General features: G+C 39.9%; 2 protein-coding genes across 3 annotated transcripts; one reads left to right on the forward strand and one right to left on the reverse strand.

Moving 5' to 3' along the window:
• Positions 1-1569: 1569 nt before the first annotated feature.
• Positions 1570-11034, forward strand: stat2 (signal transducer and activator of transcription 2). Of its 2 annotated transcripts, XM_070957869.1 has the most exons (24): positions 1573-1843; positions 2190-2321; positions 2452-2596; positions 2711-2806; positions 3176-3268; positions 3359-3437; positions 3593-3672; positions 3787-3938; positions 4234-4392; positions 4488-4577; positions 5051-5110; positions 5255-5275; positions 5362-5455; positions 5739-5786; positions 5898-5981; positions 6131-6229; positions 6345-6480; positions 6987-7039; positions 7789-7874; positions 7993-8129; positions 8244-8432; positions 8577-8631; positions 8853-8944; positions 10122-11034. In XM_070957869.1, exons 2-24 carry the CDS (start codon positions 2191-2193, stop codon positions 10346-10348), a joined length of 2406 nt encoding a protein of 801 aa, XP_070813970.1. In that variant the 5' UTR covers positions 1573-1843; position 2190; the 3' UTR covers positions 10349-11034. The 2 variants fall into 2 exon arrangements, with proteins under 2 accessions (XP_070813978.1, XP_070813970.1); XM_070957877.1 differs by lacking the exon at positions 8853-8944 and having other exon boundaries at positions 1570-1843; positions 10122-10316.
• A 2231-nt stretch (positions 11035-13265) lies between these two features.
• Positions 13266-15373, reverse strand: gpr84 (G protein-coupled receptor 84). The gene is made up of 2 exons (XM_070959445.1): positions 15322-15373; positions 13266-14613 (listed from the first exon to the last, which is right to left on the reverse strand). The coding sequence occupies exon 2, from the start codon at positions 14610-14612 to the stop codon at positions 13404-13406; it is 1209 nt and encodes a 402-aa protein (XP_070815546.1). The 5' UTR covers position 14613; positions 15322-15373; the 3' UTR covers positions 13266-13403.
• Positions 15374-16196: the final 823 nt, after the last annotated feature.

Genomic DNA, 16196 nt, shown 5'->3' on the forward strand with positions numbered 1-16196 from the left:
TGAATAAGATAAGTTCACATGGACATCAAAAAGAGCATGTTCTCCAGTTATTGATCAGAAGCCCCAGTGAATTAGTGATAGCTGATGGGCAATGAGTGATCTCTCCTCTGATCCTGAGCACTGTCCTGTGAACTTTACTCTCTGTACACAGATACATCTGCACTTCTCAGTTCAAGTCTACAATTCTTAATTTCTCAATAAATCAGTCAGCTTGATGAGCCAACAGTTAGTAGCGACCTATAAAAAACACATCACATCAGCTCTCCAAATGTAGTGGAAAGAATTAAGGAACAGGCTGGTTTTATTTAATCAGATAAGCCGAACAGAACACACAGGCTGCTTCCTGGTAATGGGAACAATGATTTGATCTAATTAGAAGAGCTACACTAGTTTAAGATCTATTTAATAATGTTAGATAAGATGTCTGTCTAGAAGGAAAACGACCTCCGTTTGAAATCTCATTTTCAAGTTTTGTAGTTGACACTCTCTAAAGCCAGAGAGTCAGAACAATTTGTAAAAACATGGACCAGTCACTACAACAGCAACACATTTTTCTGTGATGTGACAAACTCCACAAACACATTTATTATTGCTTTACACAGACTTTAGACATGTCACTCTGTTTAGAAAGGAAAAGCTGTCATCCACACATATTGTGGGGTGGGGTTGTGGTGGGCATATTAAAAATCAGACCACAGAATTTCTACAGCCTCCTCCAGTTAGGCATGATGATGAATTTCTGCATAGCACATTTTTATTTCTTTTCAATAAATCCAAATCTAAACTCATTTCTGTAATGTGTGTAAAGTGTGACATCTACTGGTGAGAGTGGGAACTGGAGGAATGCATAAAATAAATGCTACTGTTATCATTTTTATTACATAAGTAATGTCCACAAAGCGCCAGCTGCACCAGGATTGTTATTTTAGAATCAACCCATGCTCTTTCAGGGGACAGAACAAACTGTTTATTCAAGAAAAAAAGTCAATAATAAGTTAACTAACAACATTTAACAAAATGTTAGAAAAACTGGATAAGAATGCATTTCAGGTACAAGTATTAGAGGCAAATAATTATTTACTGATTTACAATTTCTTGGTACTTGCACTTAACCGTAATTACCATTAGCCTATTGTGCTTTTTACTTCATTATCTCACTGCTACAGTGACTTTGTATGTTGGGATTTTACATCAAACAGGAAAATAATGTCAAGTGAAACATACAATATTGTGCATTGTTAATAAATTGTTGAGTAGCTGTAGCGTTTCGTCTTCTGTCTTAAACTCGACTATCAGACACACATAACTGATTTGGGAGAAGGTGCGTCACATGCTCGCTACATCATCACTTTCACAACATTTGTTTCTCGGGAAATCCTCAGACAGGGCCGTAAGTTTCTATTTTGCTGACCACGCCTCAGACTACAGATTGACGTGAAGGTGTACCAATAGTGCGCGCTGTGTTCTGTCCGGAATCGACCAATGAGCTGTTAGCTCTGAGCTCACACGGAAACTACGCGACTTCACTCGAACATTTCGGCTCTTACGTGCATTAACGGCAGATGTGTCAGAGCCAAAATGGTGCCCTCTGTTAGCTTGTGAGGAACTGCTTGGGTGGGACACACAGATTACCAATGACAGAAAGAAGGAAACGAAAACGACGACTGCAACAACACTATCGCACGCCTGTACACAGACGGAAGTTGTGTTTTACTAACGTCGAGCAGCAGCTGTAGTTACTAACACGAAAAACAAGAACTAGCAATGCGCCTTTGTTAAACGGCCAGTTAGCGAAGTTACTACGACATTTGTGAGTGGGCTCGGACTGACAGCATAAAGGAAGGTGAGTAAATGTGTTATTACTGATTTGTCGAGCATTGTCTTCGCTGGTGAGTGGTAGACAGTCTTTTCAGGAGCTAGTTAGCGCATAAATAGAATGCACTCAAATGTGAAATGTCGTGTTAAACACAAACAAAACAGAATTTTTTGATACGTACTTACCACAGACTTTGCTTTTTGACCTCTCCATTGCTAATGACACCTGTGCGAGCCCGTTACCTGTGCGAGCCCGTCACTGTGTCAAAGTGCAGTGATACTCTTTTAGGACGGGTTAGCACAAGCAGTCATACTGTATACACATTAAATATTGTTTTCTGAGTGAATGATGGTGTTAACTTGATCAACCTCAGGATGGCTCAGTGGGACAGGCTGAGGCAGCTGCCTGCTGTGTACGGACAGCAGCTGCATGAGCTCTATGACAGGGATGCTTTGCCTATGGATGTCCGGCACTACCTGTCAGTCTGGATAGAGAAGCAGGAGTGGTAAGGCAGCCCTGTTTCTTTTCACCCTTATATAATTCAACCCACATTATTCCATATTTACAGGAAATTGCCCCGTTTGTAAAATACTCGTGTCTTACTTAATACTTGTGTCTTGTTTTTTGTGCTCCAGGCATCGCGCAGCGCGGGATCATGATCTGGCCATGGTGCTGTTCCAGGTCCTGCTGGAGAATCTGGATATCCAACACAGCCGCTTTGTGCAGGAGGAGTCGTTCTTACTCCAGCACAACATCAGACGCTATAAACACAGCTTTCAGGTTTGTGTAAATGAGATGTGTGCAGAACAAAAGCATTGGGTGTCATCTTTGTTTTATGAGGACCAAGTAATTGACATTGACTCTGACGACCTTCTGACCTCTCCCCCCTGACAGAAGTACCAGGATGACCCGTGTGTATTGGCAAGTACAATCCTGTGGTTTTTGGAAAAAGAGAAGGAAATCCTGCAGAGTGCTGATCTGGCTGAGCAGGTTGGGGCAACATTTCATTAACTTCGTAGACGCACCCTGCTATTCTTTCAACATTGTAATGAAAACAGCAGTTGCTCACAATGCTATAAAAATGGCAGTTGGCATCTGGTCAACCACTGAGTCATATGGACATATCAGCAGATGTGCCGTGTGTCTGCAGTACTGTAACTTAATTCATAACATAAAACGACCTACAGGCCTCAGTGTGTGGGCTAAAAAGCAAAGGTTTTCCACCAAGCAGTGCTATTCTTTTAACTGCCACTTTCACTCACACTTATTCTTTTCTCTGCAAACAATATGACCGAGTATCCCATCTTAATTCTTTTTTATCTCTATGCCTACCCCTCCCACTCCTTTGCTTTGTCTCAGGTCCAGTTTCTCTGCGTAGAGCAGGAAGCCATGGAGACAAACAGCCAGCAGGACCTTGAACGTAAAATGGCCGGCCTCAGGAATGAAGTGCAGGTGCAGATTATGTTGTGTTGCGTCACTATGTTGTACATGTGGATGCAAGGACAGATGTTGCAGTTAATTCTCTGTACTTTTGGGATATAGTGCATGGAACATACAATGGTATGTCTGGAGGAGCAGCAAGATGAGTTTGATTTTAAATACCAAACCTTCAAGATGGAAGGTAAGCAGATTAAAGAGTTCTGCATACATTTGCATACTCTGATAATGTTTTCTGAGGATGAGTAATAAGGTGGTATGAATCACAGCTACATGTCATATTTGTTTTGGCCTTTCTTACATGGAAACTGTGACCCTACTGTGGAAACTGTTATGCAGCTGTGGTAGACGAGGCCATGAAGAAAGAACAAATTAAAGTTTTTCAGTTACTCATCAACAGACTGAATGAATGTAAAAAGGTATGGAGCTATTCATGTTCTTAAATAACATCTTTATCTCTTCAGTCCAGTTCCTTTCCTAATTTTTTTTCCTTTTTTGGTTGAAATTTTTGTCACATACAATCACCTTCTTAGAGCACAGTGTCAGACCTAAGTAAGATCCTGGACAAGACTGAGGACCTGACTGACATATTGGTGAAGAAAGAGCTGGTGGAGTGGCAGAGGAGGCAGCAGAAAGCCTGCATTGGTGCTCCAGACAGTGTTTGTCTGGATCAGCTAGAGAACTGGTGTGTATGTCCCCACATCTGTTTTATTCTTTGGCATTTACCCCATATCATTCTATCAATAAATCCCCATGTGAAATAGTTTCTAGGCTGGATAAACCTGCTGTCATTGTCATCAAGTTGAGAAAACTAAAGTCAGGACAGAAATTGTCAAAATGGCTTACAGCTGAAATTTGAGACTTCCTCAATCCCACCACCATGATTGTCACCACTGTGGTCTTCATTTGTTAGTATTGTCTTTTTTCAAATTTTTAGGACTTGTATGAACACTTTTGCTCTTGTCCTCTTGTTCTTTTAGGTTCACCTGTGTGGCAGTGTGTCTGTTCCAGGTGCGGGAGTTTCTCAGTAAGCTGGAGGAGCTGGTTGGAAAAGTGTCCTATGCCAACGACCCTGTGAAGGCCCAAAAACCTGCACTGCAGAGGAGAGCAGATAGTCTTTTAAAAGACTTGCTCAAGAGGTCTCTCTTTTAGGAAACATATTCTCACAATCTCTCGCATTTTTAGGATTTCCTTGTAAAGTTTCCTGACATTATTGTTTTCCTGTTTATTGAAGTTCCTTTGTGGTTGAGACTCAGCCATCTATGCCTCAGGGGAAAGGACCTCTAGTGCTCCGCACAAATGTCCAGTTCTCTGTCAAGACCAGGTCAGTGTACCACTGCAGGCAGACACTACAATGCTTTGTATTTGTTTGATCTATTTGTGTTATTGGACTTAATCTATATATAGAATCTTTCCTAGGTACATTCTGCCCATTATATTCATTGTGATGTAGTGACCAATAACAGTTTTCAAAATTATATATGCAGTGATTCTAATAATTATAATGATAGTTGGACAGGTTGGTCCACTGACAGCATATTTGAAAGGGTGCACCGTGTAACAGTTCTGAACAAATATGACGATGATAAAGAGAACAGTGATAATTTAATGCAAAGCCTTTGTCCTTTTCCTACATGTGAGTTTAATTTTTCAGACTTATTTTGCTCCACAGTGTAACCTTGCGAGTGCTTAGTTTTACTCTTTGTTCTAATTCATATTCATAGTCCTGTTTTTCACATGTTACTGTCTTATTACTTTGTTAGTTCTAAAATCTTACATATGACTTAATATTTTCAGACTTCTCGTTAAGTTTCCTGAGCTGAACCACTCCATGAAAGTGAATGTGTCCATGGACAGGTGAGATTCCTCCTGTAGTTTGACTTATGTTGACTACACACAGAGCAAATGCACAGCCTTTAGTTCGAGACATCAGACAATAGAGGATGATGTTTTGCTGCTGCCTGGTGGTCACTAATCTGTTTTTCTCCCCCTTGAAATTAGGGAGGCCCCTCAGATTAAAGGGTGAGAACTTTTTTTTTTTTTTTTTACATAGCTTTTATACATAATTTGATGTGAATTTGTTCTTACTAAACCTGGTATGTTCGTAGATATCGGCGTTTTAATGTTCTGGGAACCAGTACCAAGGCCTTGAACATGGCAGAGAGCCAGAGTGGAGGCATGGTGGCAGACTTCAGACATCTGGTGAGTGTAACTGATGTGTGAAAAAAAAAACCTTAAATGACAAGTGAGGAAACTCTTAACAACAAGTAGATATAAAGCTTTCCTCACTGTTTCAACAGCTGAATTATTCAGGGGACAAATCCTGTCCTATACTTAACAGTCAGTGTCATCACATACACATAAAGCAATCTCAAGCATCTAAACTGAAGTTAATAAAAGGAAAATTTAACTGAACAATAATCAGTCTTTAATCTCGGGTGGTAACGTTGTTTGACTAATTTCGTGTACTATCATTTGTCTGCAGACTCTGAAGGAGCAGAAGTCTGGAGGTGGTGGCAAAGGACTCAGTGACGTGAGTTGACTTTGGCAATCCTGAAGATACCATCTGGGCTTACAGTTTAAATAAGTAATTCATACTTCAAGGAGATCAAACAAAAATCTGTGTGTGTTTTGGTGTTGACAGATTTCTCTCAGTGTCACAGAGGAGCTTCACATCATCTACTTCAACACTGTGTTTGAGCAGAAGGGCCTGTCAGTTGAGTTGCAGGTGTGATTTCTTATGCCTTTTTTCATGTTGTATGGCTGACGTTAGAAAAAACACACATTCACCTACATGTATTCTGTATAAAAAAAATCTATCATTGTGTTGTTTTGATGGTGGAAATAGGACCCAAATAAAAGTTGTTTTGTTCCTAGGCCTCTTCTCTCCCAGTGGTCATCATCTCCAACTCCAGCCAGCAGCAGAGTGCCTGGGCTTCTGTCCTCTGGTTCAACATGGTCAGTCAGAACACCAAGGTGAGATCCCTGTGACTAACCCACGCCATGAAGTATTTCACATTTTAGCTGGGATATTAAAAGGCACTGGAAAGTAATTTCGTATGTATGTGTTCATGTGCATCTGCTTCTCCAGGACGTCATGTTCTTTGCCAACTGTCCTGCAGCCACTTGGCCACAGTTTGGAGAGATGTTGAGCTGGCAGTTTCTTTCTGCCACTAAACGAGGTCTGAATGATGATCAGCTGGTAATGATTGCAGACAAACTCTTTGGTAAGTCCTGCTTCTATGTTCTGCTTCAGTTGCTTGTCTTTGATTATTCTTTGTGCTTGTTTGGTCCATAGATTGGGCTATGTCAGTCACATAATATCAGATCTGTTTTTTTTTTTTTTTTTACAAATTACCAAAAGGTATCTCGCCTTGTAAGACTGATTGTCTTTAAAGTTAAAAAACAAAAAACTTTACATGTCTTTATTTCAGATGTGCGCGCATCATTCAGAGCAAACATTAGATGTGAAGGAAGACACACACTTCATCAGCTTTTCGACAGCTGTTTATTTTAAACACATTACTGTTGCTTGTGTTAATGGTATTATGGTGGAATTATGAAGATACCCATCAGCACTTGTGCCAAGTTCATGTTGATTTGTCAAATTATGATAAGGATTGCACTCAAAAATTAGGTATCCAGAGTGTCATGAGTTGTAAGCATGTTTTATTATAGATTATGTCAGTGAGTGAGAGTTGCATAATACATTATTTATTTTCTATCCCACCAGGAAAGAAGCAGAACTATGACAACTGCAAAGTGGCTTGGTCAAAATTTAGCAAGGTAAGAATAATCCTAGAAGATATTTTTCAGCATGGCTCAAGGGATAAGCGTTAACTGTGGCATCTTGCCTGATGCTGTTTTTCCCATTTCTACATCATAAATCTACCTTTTTGCACTACTGTTATCAATGCTAATATATGCTCACATTTCATCTGGTGCCATACCATTACAGCTGCAATTTTTAATTTGTTGTATATTTCTGGATTGAATGGATTGCCATTACTCTTGGTACAGACATGTCTGTCACCCCTTGAGATCAATTATTGTAACTGTTGCGATACCCTGACTTTGTCTTTAGCGCCACCAAGAGGACAAAATGTCAGTTTGTTAAGTGGTTTGGTTTATTTACAAATACCTGCAAAACTCATTACAGTACCTTCATGTATTTTGTGTTTAAGCTAGTATGTCAGCTCCCTAACATGGTGAAGTAAGGTATCAAACATGATGAGCATTACCGACTTAACATCCGCATGTTAACATAGTCATTATGACCATGTTCTATATCAACCACCACCATTTTCATATTTGATTCATATTGTAACTGATTAGAATCAGAAACATTGCACCTCAACTTTTATCTGTCTTCCAGTTTGGTTTTCTGTAGAGTGAGCATTACAGCCTCACAGAGCCACTAGCTCTACTAGCCATGCCGCTAGCCTGGCTATAGATTCTTAGCTTTGTTTGTTTGTTCTTTATGATTATACTGTGTAGGTGTGCACTGATGACCTTTTCCATCCATTTTGTTGCAGGAGAATACTCCTGACACTTTCTGGGTATGGTTTGATGGCATCTTGGTGATGGTGAAAACATACCTTGAAGACCTGTGGAGGGATGGGTATGTTTTCTCAACACAGTGTAATTTGGATTCAGTACAGAGCAGTTCAGCTCATGCCACTCATTCCTGGGAAATGGGAGTTTCTTGTTTGATATGAGACTTTTTATCTTTACTGTAGCCACATCATGGGGTTTGTGAGCAAAGGCAGAGAGAAGTCCCTCCTGAAGAAAAAACAGAGAGGCACGTTCTTGTTGCGCTTCAGTGAAAGCGTCATTGGTGGAATCACCTTCTCTTGGGTGGAGACCACCATAACCGGTGAGATACTTTTATTTCATAATGATTCTGAAAAATATTTTGAAATTGTTGCATGGTAGACAGAACTTTATGAAACTTTTTTTTCGATGAGTGATTATCCTCTGTCTATTGTAGGTGAGCCTGATGTGAAGACAGTCCAGCCCTTCACCAAAGTTGACCTTTCCCAGATCCCCTTCCATGAAATCATCAGAAATTTCCAGATCTTAGAGGCTGAAAATATCCCAGAAAATCCTCTGCTTTACCTGTATCCCAACATCCCTAAAGATGAGGCTTTTGGAAAATACTACTCTGAGAAGAGTGGAGGTAAGGGCATCAAGTGCAGGTTTTGATTAATGTTACTTGAATGGTGTTTTGGCTTGCAGTTGTCATTGTTAAAATTACACCTTGTTGATTGCACAGGGAATGAATATGACACATTAAATCACATCTAAACTCATTGTCTTTCAGATGACAGTCCTTACATAAAGTACATCAAAACCAAGCTGATGTTTGTTTCAAAGGAGTGAGTATATTTATTAATTTTCTCCCTGCTGTTTTACAGCATTTTTCTTGTTTGCATTAAAACAAAACTGTCCCTTTTATTCTAATGTGCTATTTATACAGAAACAATAGCTTAAAGAAAAACTAGAAATGCGCTTGCTTCATGTAGTAAGCGGTGTACCCATGGCCTTTTTTACGTCATGAGCAACTGGTTGTAATGGCTGTTTGTCATTGGTCATGTAGGAACACACTGGAGGCTAGGTCACCCATGTCCTCTGACATGACTCAGGGTGAAGGCCTGGAGCCAGTGAATAGCCTGTGTGGAGAGGCAGCTGGTGAGTCATAGCTCTCCTTGCTGTCCCATCCAGCTGAAAACCTTGTCAGACAAATCGCTCTCCCTTCATCACAGAGCTGTGTGTCGCTCTCGCTATTTTGGCTTTGTAGTGTAGGGAAATCAATGGGGAAGATGCTGTCTGGATCAGTGATTCTCAACTGGTGTGGTGTGACCCAAAAGTGGGTGGCAGACCCGTTTTCAGTGGGTTGCGGGCCTTTGCCTGGGCAAAAAAAAAAAAATGTTAAGAAAAAAATAAATAAATAAATCCTGTGCTTTTATTTTGAAAGGGGTCTGACCAGTTGAGAACCACTGGTCTAGATAGACATCAGATAACAGCTGTGAAATTGTTGAACTTGTAAATTATGAGCTGCAGGGCTGTTGGCTACTTCTGCTGAATATAAAACTAACCGGTGTGGAGTTGATTGATTTGAGCTAAACTGTTCCTAATGCATTTATTTAATCTATGGTAGTGATAGCATTTAATCTAACAGTGATTAAATTTCACTCCACTGCGCATGCATTTTTCATTGCTTGCAAAGAAATGCATGGAAAAGTTTTTCGCTCTCTGTCCTGTAAATTCTGATCTTGACTGCATGCAGACTGCTGTACCATTATGATTAAAGTTAAAGTTTGGCACTTTTGGAAAATACACTCTTTCAAAACAAGCAAAAAAAGTGTGAGCTTTAGGGGCACTGGGTGGTGGATTTTGTCAGAATTTGATCAAGCTAGCTGTTTCGTCCTAGTTCCAATCTTTAAGTTAGGGTAAGCCAAATGGCTGCTTCCTGTGGTCTCAATTAATTTTTAAAGTGAATAAGTATATATGTGTTTCCCAAAATGTGGAATTAAAAAAGTATGAGTACTGTACTTAAACTTATAGTTTAGGACAATTACTTTTAATTTAGCAGTTAAATGAGTTGAGTAGTTGTTGTGTTGTGTAGTTTAGTTGCATACATTGGTTACATACACGCTGCATGAAATGAAATCTTGCATGAATCCTTCTGGTCTGTGTGGTCCTACAGCAGGTCTGTACTTCCTTTTTTTTTTTTTTTTTTTTTAAATGCATAGCAAATCACATTTTTGTCGCTCTCATTTCCTCACTGAAAGCAGTACCTGTATTAAACCACACAGCCATGACAGCAGAAACACTATCTTTCTCTTGTCCCCTTCTCTGCTTTCAGAACAAAATGGGACTCCTCAGCCTCTGGACTCACCTCTGGAAATGTCTCACACTGATCCCATGCTGTCTGACTCTGTTGCAGCCCCAGAGGAGGATTTACTGATGTATCTCAACAACCCTCACCTCTTTATTGACTCTGACATCTTGCAAGGGCCAGGGCTGCCTGATTTCAGCCTTCAAGGATTTAATTGCATGCCCCCACAATCCTGTGGAAGCATTTTCCAATAAGCCACTGTTGTGTATACCAAACCACTTTGATCATTTATCATCAGCTTTTCTTTTAGCTCCTTACATTTCAGCATCCATGTCACAAAATCATAGCATGTTTAGCAAATCCAGTTTTAATAGTTTACTTTGAAAGCTTTTTTAACTTGAAATACTGACCACCCCTCTGCTATTCCTTAAACTCAATACTTAACAATAGCTTTGGCAGTCAGCATTTGAATGCTTGTGTGCACTTCGATATCACTAGAACATGACCTTTATAATTCCAGTTTATCATGTTGTGCTGTTGTCAGAAATGATTCAGTAAGACAATTTGAAGATGCAAAGGAGAGATAATTGTATTAGCTGGAGTTATATCCACTCCATGAGTATCCCGGGCATCTATGCTAGACCCCTCAGCTATCATGCATCATAAACTCCTCTGTATGAAATGTTGTGCATTCTGGGACCTTGTTGTGTTACAATTATGCATCTAAGGAATGCTATCAAATGACCATTTAAGCTGTTGGAAAAAGTTAATATGAGGTATCGTAGAATACGTTAGAGACTGCACATAATTTATTGTTTCGATGTTTGTGGTCGTTATAATGTTGCCACCTGCAGCTTGTAACAAACTACTGAAACATGGCACTTCCTTTAAGTTATATACTTTTATATTAACCAGTTCATTTAAATTGAAATGAAAAAGAAATAAAAGATAATAAATAAATCAAAAAAGAGAAGTGACTGGTTGTATTTGTCTTTATTAATAACAAGAAGTTGGAACTTAACAGATATGAGTTGTTTTTATATGATGAGTATGTTCATAGTAGCTTATATACAATGCAGGTTGATAGACTCTTCCCTGCTAGAAAAACCAGCATAGACCAGCAAACATAGCCACCAGCAAAACCAGCATATGTTGTGTTTTTCTAGCAGGGTTCCAGACTACTGTGTCAAATTAATCCAAATTTCCATCAAAATCTGTACATAAAACTAACTTGTGCAGCTCTACAGAGATGTTACATTCTCTAATGACTTGTACAGTAGCGTTGGCCTCATATAATGCACATTATTATTGAGTTTCATCCAGCAGCAGCTGTTGTCAGGGAACGGTCATAAACTGTCACCGCCTGGGCTGGTTGTTCAGGAACCCGCTAACTTACGCTTCCCAACGATGACACGCGGACAGCAAACAAGCTGAAGGACCAGATATTTTTTCAGGAGTTGGTGGGGAGAGAGAAAGAGCAAAAGGTAAATGAATACTTAATTTATTTCGCCAGGTGTCCAGAAACAACTTTAAATGTTGCTCTGGCTGTTAAATGTGAAGTAGGCATTGTTTGCTCACGTGTCAATTAGCTAAGCTAACTGTTAGCTGTTGTCGTTATTAGACGTTGACACAGTGGTTACTTGTCTGTAGTCTGATCTGGCTTTACTCCAAGGTTGGTAGCCAAAATTGCATCAGAACAACATCAACTAATTTATTTCTATGTATATATCACCAATTTCATTTAACACGTCTATCAGAGGACTGACAGTGAAATAGCACATCATACTGTAGTTTGACAGTTTGTTTGGTCCATAGTGAAATTCAGTGTGGATTCATTATTTCTCATTTAAATCTGGTACTGAAGTTAGGATGAATACTAATGACTTTGGTGATCCCTTGATTTGAAAGTGCTACATAAAAGTCAACAGTTTTATTTCCACTTGCCTACCAGTTAAATTCATGCGTCTCTGTTGAAAGCTGAAGGCTGCCTTTATAGTTTGCTTATCAAAGCTGTAAGTGACATGATCAGTCAAAGCTCTCTGTGACCATGCGTGACTGGACTGGACAGGCTCACTTTGACAAGTCTTTTTTATTGTTTGTTTGTTTTTTGTAAATTACACTGCAGTAGAGCTACAAAGGTCCCTTAGCTGTTTGCACACTCCAGTGTGTCCTAAAATAGCAATGGTTCACAGGATAAATACTCTCATTTTGACTAAAGCATGGCTTTAATTTACATTATTTGCCCAACTTCTAGTAGTGTCTTTAAGGCCTTTCACTTGCAAAGTTATGAACTGTGCTCTCAGCCTGGTGAGTCACAGAGCAAAGTGTAGAGGAAGGCGTGGAGTGGATTCACATCACCAACATCTGCCAGGGTGCAAAAAGAGGGCATTGTTTACTGTCTTTCAGTTTATAAATTTGGTTGCCCCATCTGATAGTTAAAATTTGGAATCATACTGCGATGTGTGTCTCTATTTTTCTGTTGTTACGTACGGACAGCTGTAATGCTGTTAGTTGCACATAAACAGGTCAAAGATGAAACTTACTGAACTCGACTTAAGTGGCACACACCACCCAAGAGAGTGTGGGGTTCAGTGTCTTTGCATAGAGGAGCGACTTTTATGGGTATGATAAGCTTTACGATGTTAAGAGTCACTTGTGTTAGTCGTCTTGTAAGATAAATTACAACTTGTAACAGTTGGTATCCCCAGTAAATGAATTCCTTGTCAACGTGGCCACGTGTCAAACTAAGGCCAGATCACATGAACCCTTTTTATCATTAGTCATGCTATCATCATGTATGAGGCAATGCAGAGTTGAGACACAAGTTCCTGGATGACTGAAATAAGGCATATTATGTTTGACAGGAATATCCTGTGCTGATTTTGTAACATTGGTTGTTTCTCATATGATGTACAGTAACAGCTAGAAAAGTGGTGACGTTTAGGCCAGTCGTTGCTCAAACTTCTGAACACAACTGTGGACACAAATAGAATTTATTATGAGTATGATCCTAAACACATAACATTCATGTACATATATATATTACACATTGTAAAAGCAAACAACAATGGACTGAACAATGGACATGAATGTGAAGGAAATCTTGGTAATGCCACATAAACCTGTGTTTTCTGTTCACTACCTGAGAGCTACTCCTTCTCATTTTCTACTTAATCAAACAGAAGAGCAACTTAAAAGTTGATAGTGGCTGAATATAAGCTGCATGATGTCTGTCATGTGTTTAATAAGAATAATATCATACTTGGTTTACATCAGGAGAAACCTAAGGGAAGTTTAAGTTTAAGGATCTCAGGTCCAGAGGCAGGTGAATGGTGCAGCAGCCCTGGTGAGCAGCACATGGTAGGCCTGTCGAAACTGTCGGTTCATGACAGCATAGAGCACGGGGTTGATACAGCTGTTGAGCCAGGTAAGGTTTGCACAGAACATGTGCAGTACCTGTGGGGCACGATTGTTTTTGTCGACTATGTTGAGCAACAGGAAGGGGACGAAGCAGAACACGAAACACAGGAAAACAGTGAAACACATTCGTGTCACACGCCTGAATTCACCATCATCTCCTGATGTTGCTGAGTGGGAGGAGGACTGTGCACCCATGGGTGCAGGTGTGGATAAAAGTGATGAAGGGATGATATCAGAGGTTGGCTTGTGGGCTGCTGGTGAGTTTGAAACCTTGGCAAAGCTCGTTTCACATGTGATCTCATCCTTATTTTGGGTTAGATCTGCCTGGCTGCTAATCTCACAACTACACGTGTTGGACATACTGCTCTCCACACCACTGTCATCAGTCCCTTGTGCTGAAGAAGCTGGTTTCTTCCTGGATGACCGGCGGCTGAACCTGTAGCGGAGTAGAGCCAGGGAGGCAATCTGGACACGTCTGTAAATGAGGAGGTAGAATACGCCAACACAGCCCAGACCGACAAAAAAGTAGAAAAAGAGCAGAATGGTGCTGTAGGGGCGACCCCTGGTTCGATGGAAGCTGCATGTGCACACCTGTGGCACAAACACATACACGGGCCAGAGTGGGCCAAAGCTGGCCAGGCCTAGTGCCCACGCTGAGATCAGGAGTAAAATAAGACCACGGTCAGAGAAGACACGGTCAAACACAGCCCTCTTTGCAACCAGGAGATATCTGCTCACAGCTACCAGACAGAGGGTGATAATGGAGACAGAGTTGGAGAGGAAGAGGAGCAGGCCAAAGATGCTGCACCAGAGCTGACCACTGCGCCACCTGAGGTGAAGGTAGGAGTCAACTGAGATGGGCTGCAGTATGGTGCAGTACAGGAGATCAGCTACAGCCAGGTTTACAATCAGCACATTGAAGCGAGTCCTCAAACGCGGGTCTAAGGCGAAGGCTAGAAGGGTCATCAGGTTCCCCACTGTACCAGCGATGGTCACGACACATCCCCACAGCACAGCAAAGTAGCGGTAGCCTACGACTGAAGGACTGTAGCAGGAGAAGAGGTCATCCTCTGTTTGGTTTGTGTGATTCATCAGCATTCTGTCGACTGAGAGGAATTAGAATATAGGTTAACTTCTTTGTAATGTGCTCACAGGAAGTCATGTGTCAACAGAAACCCAGGCCTCAACACCGCTCTTTCAAGTATCACCAGTGCCACAGGTGAAAAGGGAAGTCACAGATGGTCTACATAACTCACCATTTCCTTTCAACAAAGACCGCTCTGTGACAGACACCTTTATTTATAGTCCTCATGTTTTAGTCAGTGTTTTGTTTCATTATATTTTGTGGAGACAGTTTTAAGTATAAGAACGTTTTCAAGGGGTTTAATGCAGTTTCAGGATAACCTAATGTAATTCCATTTACAACTTAATGAACAAGTGCTGTGGCTCTAGTAACCTGAAATCCACTGTCCAGCAAGCATAAATAATTCCTCAACATTAGCCACTATGAAGAAGTATAACTAAGGAATGAACGGTTTTTTGTATACAGTATGATCTTAAAAGAATTGCTGTCTCTGTCTCAATTAAAAATTCAGAAGTTATATGATATTTGTTTGAACTCTTTTCATCCTTTATAACACATTCACATCACTGAGATGAATTTTGCACATAGATTACGACTTTCAGATCTGGAAACATTGCGTAAAGTAAAGCTACATTTTAATATAAAACATATGATAAATAAAACCTCTGCAAAATTTACTTCACAATGCAAATAAAAGCCCGTATTTCAAAGCGAAACACTCACCTTAAAGCTGAAGATTTCTTTCTAATTGTTGATGCGTAGCTGCGTCATTCTCAGCACTGATCTGCTGCTCTGAATGTCTGACTTCCTGCTGGTATTGCGTCTTATTTGCATCCTCTGTGTTGCTTTAGTACCCATAGTATGCAGCAGGGATTTTCCACTTCAGGTCTAAAATCAGGAAGAGAGCATGTTTCTTACAGAACACTTATTTAATGGAATACCAAATAAGGGAAAAATTTCTTCTCGACCTCATTAGCTCAAATGTTTTAATCACTACTGTTTTTCTATGCCTTACATTGATCGATTGTTTTTAGATGTAATCTTGCTTTTGAAAGTTTAAGGAAAATTCTTAATTAACTTCCTCACAAATTATGGGATAAATCAGGATGTCATTAAATGATTAGTTCAGAGGATAAACAGATTTCGGTCATTTGCCTACAGGGTGAATCATTAATAGTTTTCATAGACTTACTATGTTATCAAAACGTCTTTTTTTTTTTTTTTTAATGCTGTGGGATTGCATTCATGTTGTGGGTTGTATTGTAAAAATGTGCAAATAATGGAAATACCTACTATTATAGTCATAAAGTACATTGCCCTGCTTTGCTGTTGCAACTATCCCTTTAACACACTTTTCTGTTGAACTGTACAGTCAAGTGAAGATGGGAAAATATATTTAAGTTATTTCCTTATAAATAAATCTCTACAGAGACATATAATAGTTTTATAATCTAAGCAGGAAGTCGTCGGGGAAACACTCACAGTGCAGCAGTTACACCTTACACCTGAAGAAACAAAATGCTTAGATTTTTTTCTCATTTATCTTAAATGATTTATTTCCACACTGGCTGTGTTTTCTTTAGACAGTGAGTGTAAAC

Source organism: Chaetodon trifascialis, chromosome 3 (genome assembly GCF_039877785.1).
Source record: "Chaetodon trifascialis isolate fChaTrf1 chromosome 3, fChaTrf1.hap1, whole genome shotgun sequence".
Classification (NCBI taxonomy): Eukaryota; Metazoa; Chordata; class Actinopteri; order Chaetodontiformes; family Chaetodontidae; genus Chaetodon; species Chaetodon trifascialis.

What these genes read in the sequence shown, in the direction of transcription:
- stat2 (XM_070957869.1), top strand. Translation starts at nt 2,191, where the DNA reads ATGGCTCAGTGGGACAGGCTGAGGCAGCTGCCTGCTGTGTACGGACAG. An exon ending in TGGATAGAGAAGCAGGAGTG is followed by an intron (nt 2,322 to 2,451) that starts GTAAGGCAGCCC and finishes TTTGTGCTCCAG; the next exon opens with GCATCGCGCAGCGCGGGATC. An exon ending in TGGTCAGTCAGAACACCAAG is followed by an intron (nt 6,230 to 6,344) that starts GTGAGATCCCTG and finishes CTGCTTCTCCAG; the next exon opens with GACGTCATGTTCTTTGCCAA.
- gpr84 (XM_070959445.1), bottom strand. Translation starts at nt 14,612, where the DNA reads ATGCTGATGAATCACACAAACCAAACAGAGGATGACCTCTTCTCCTGC.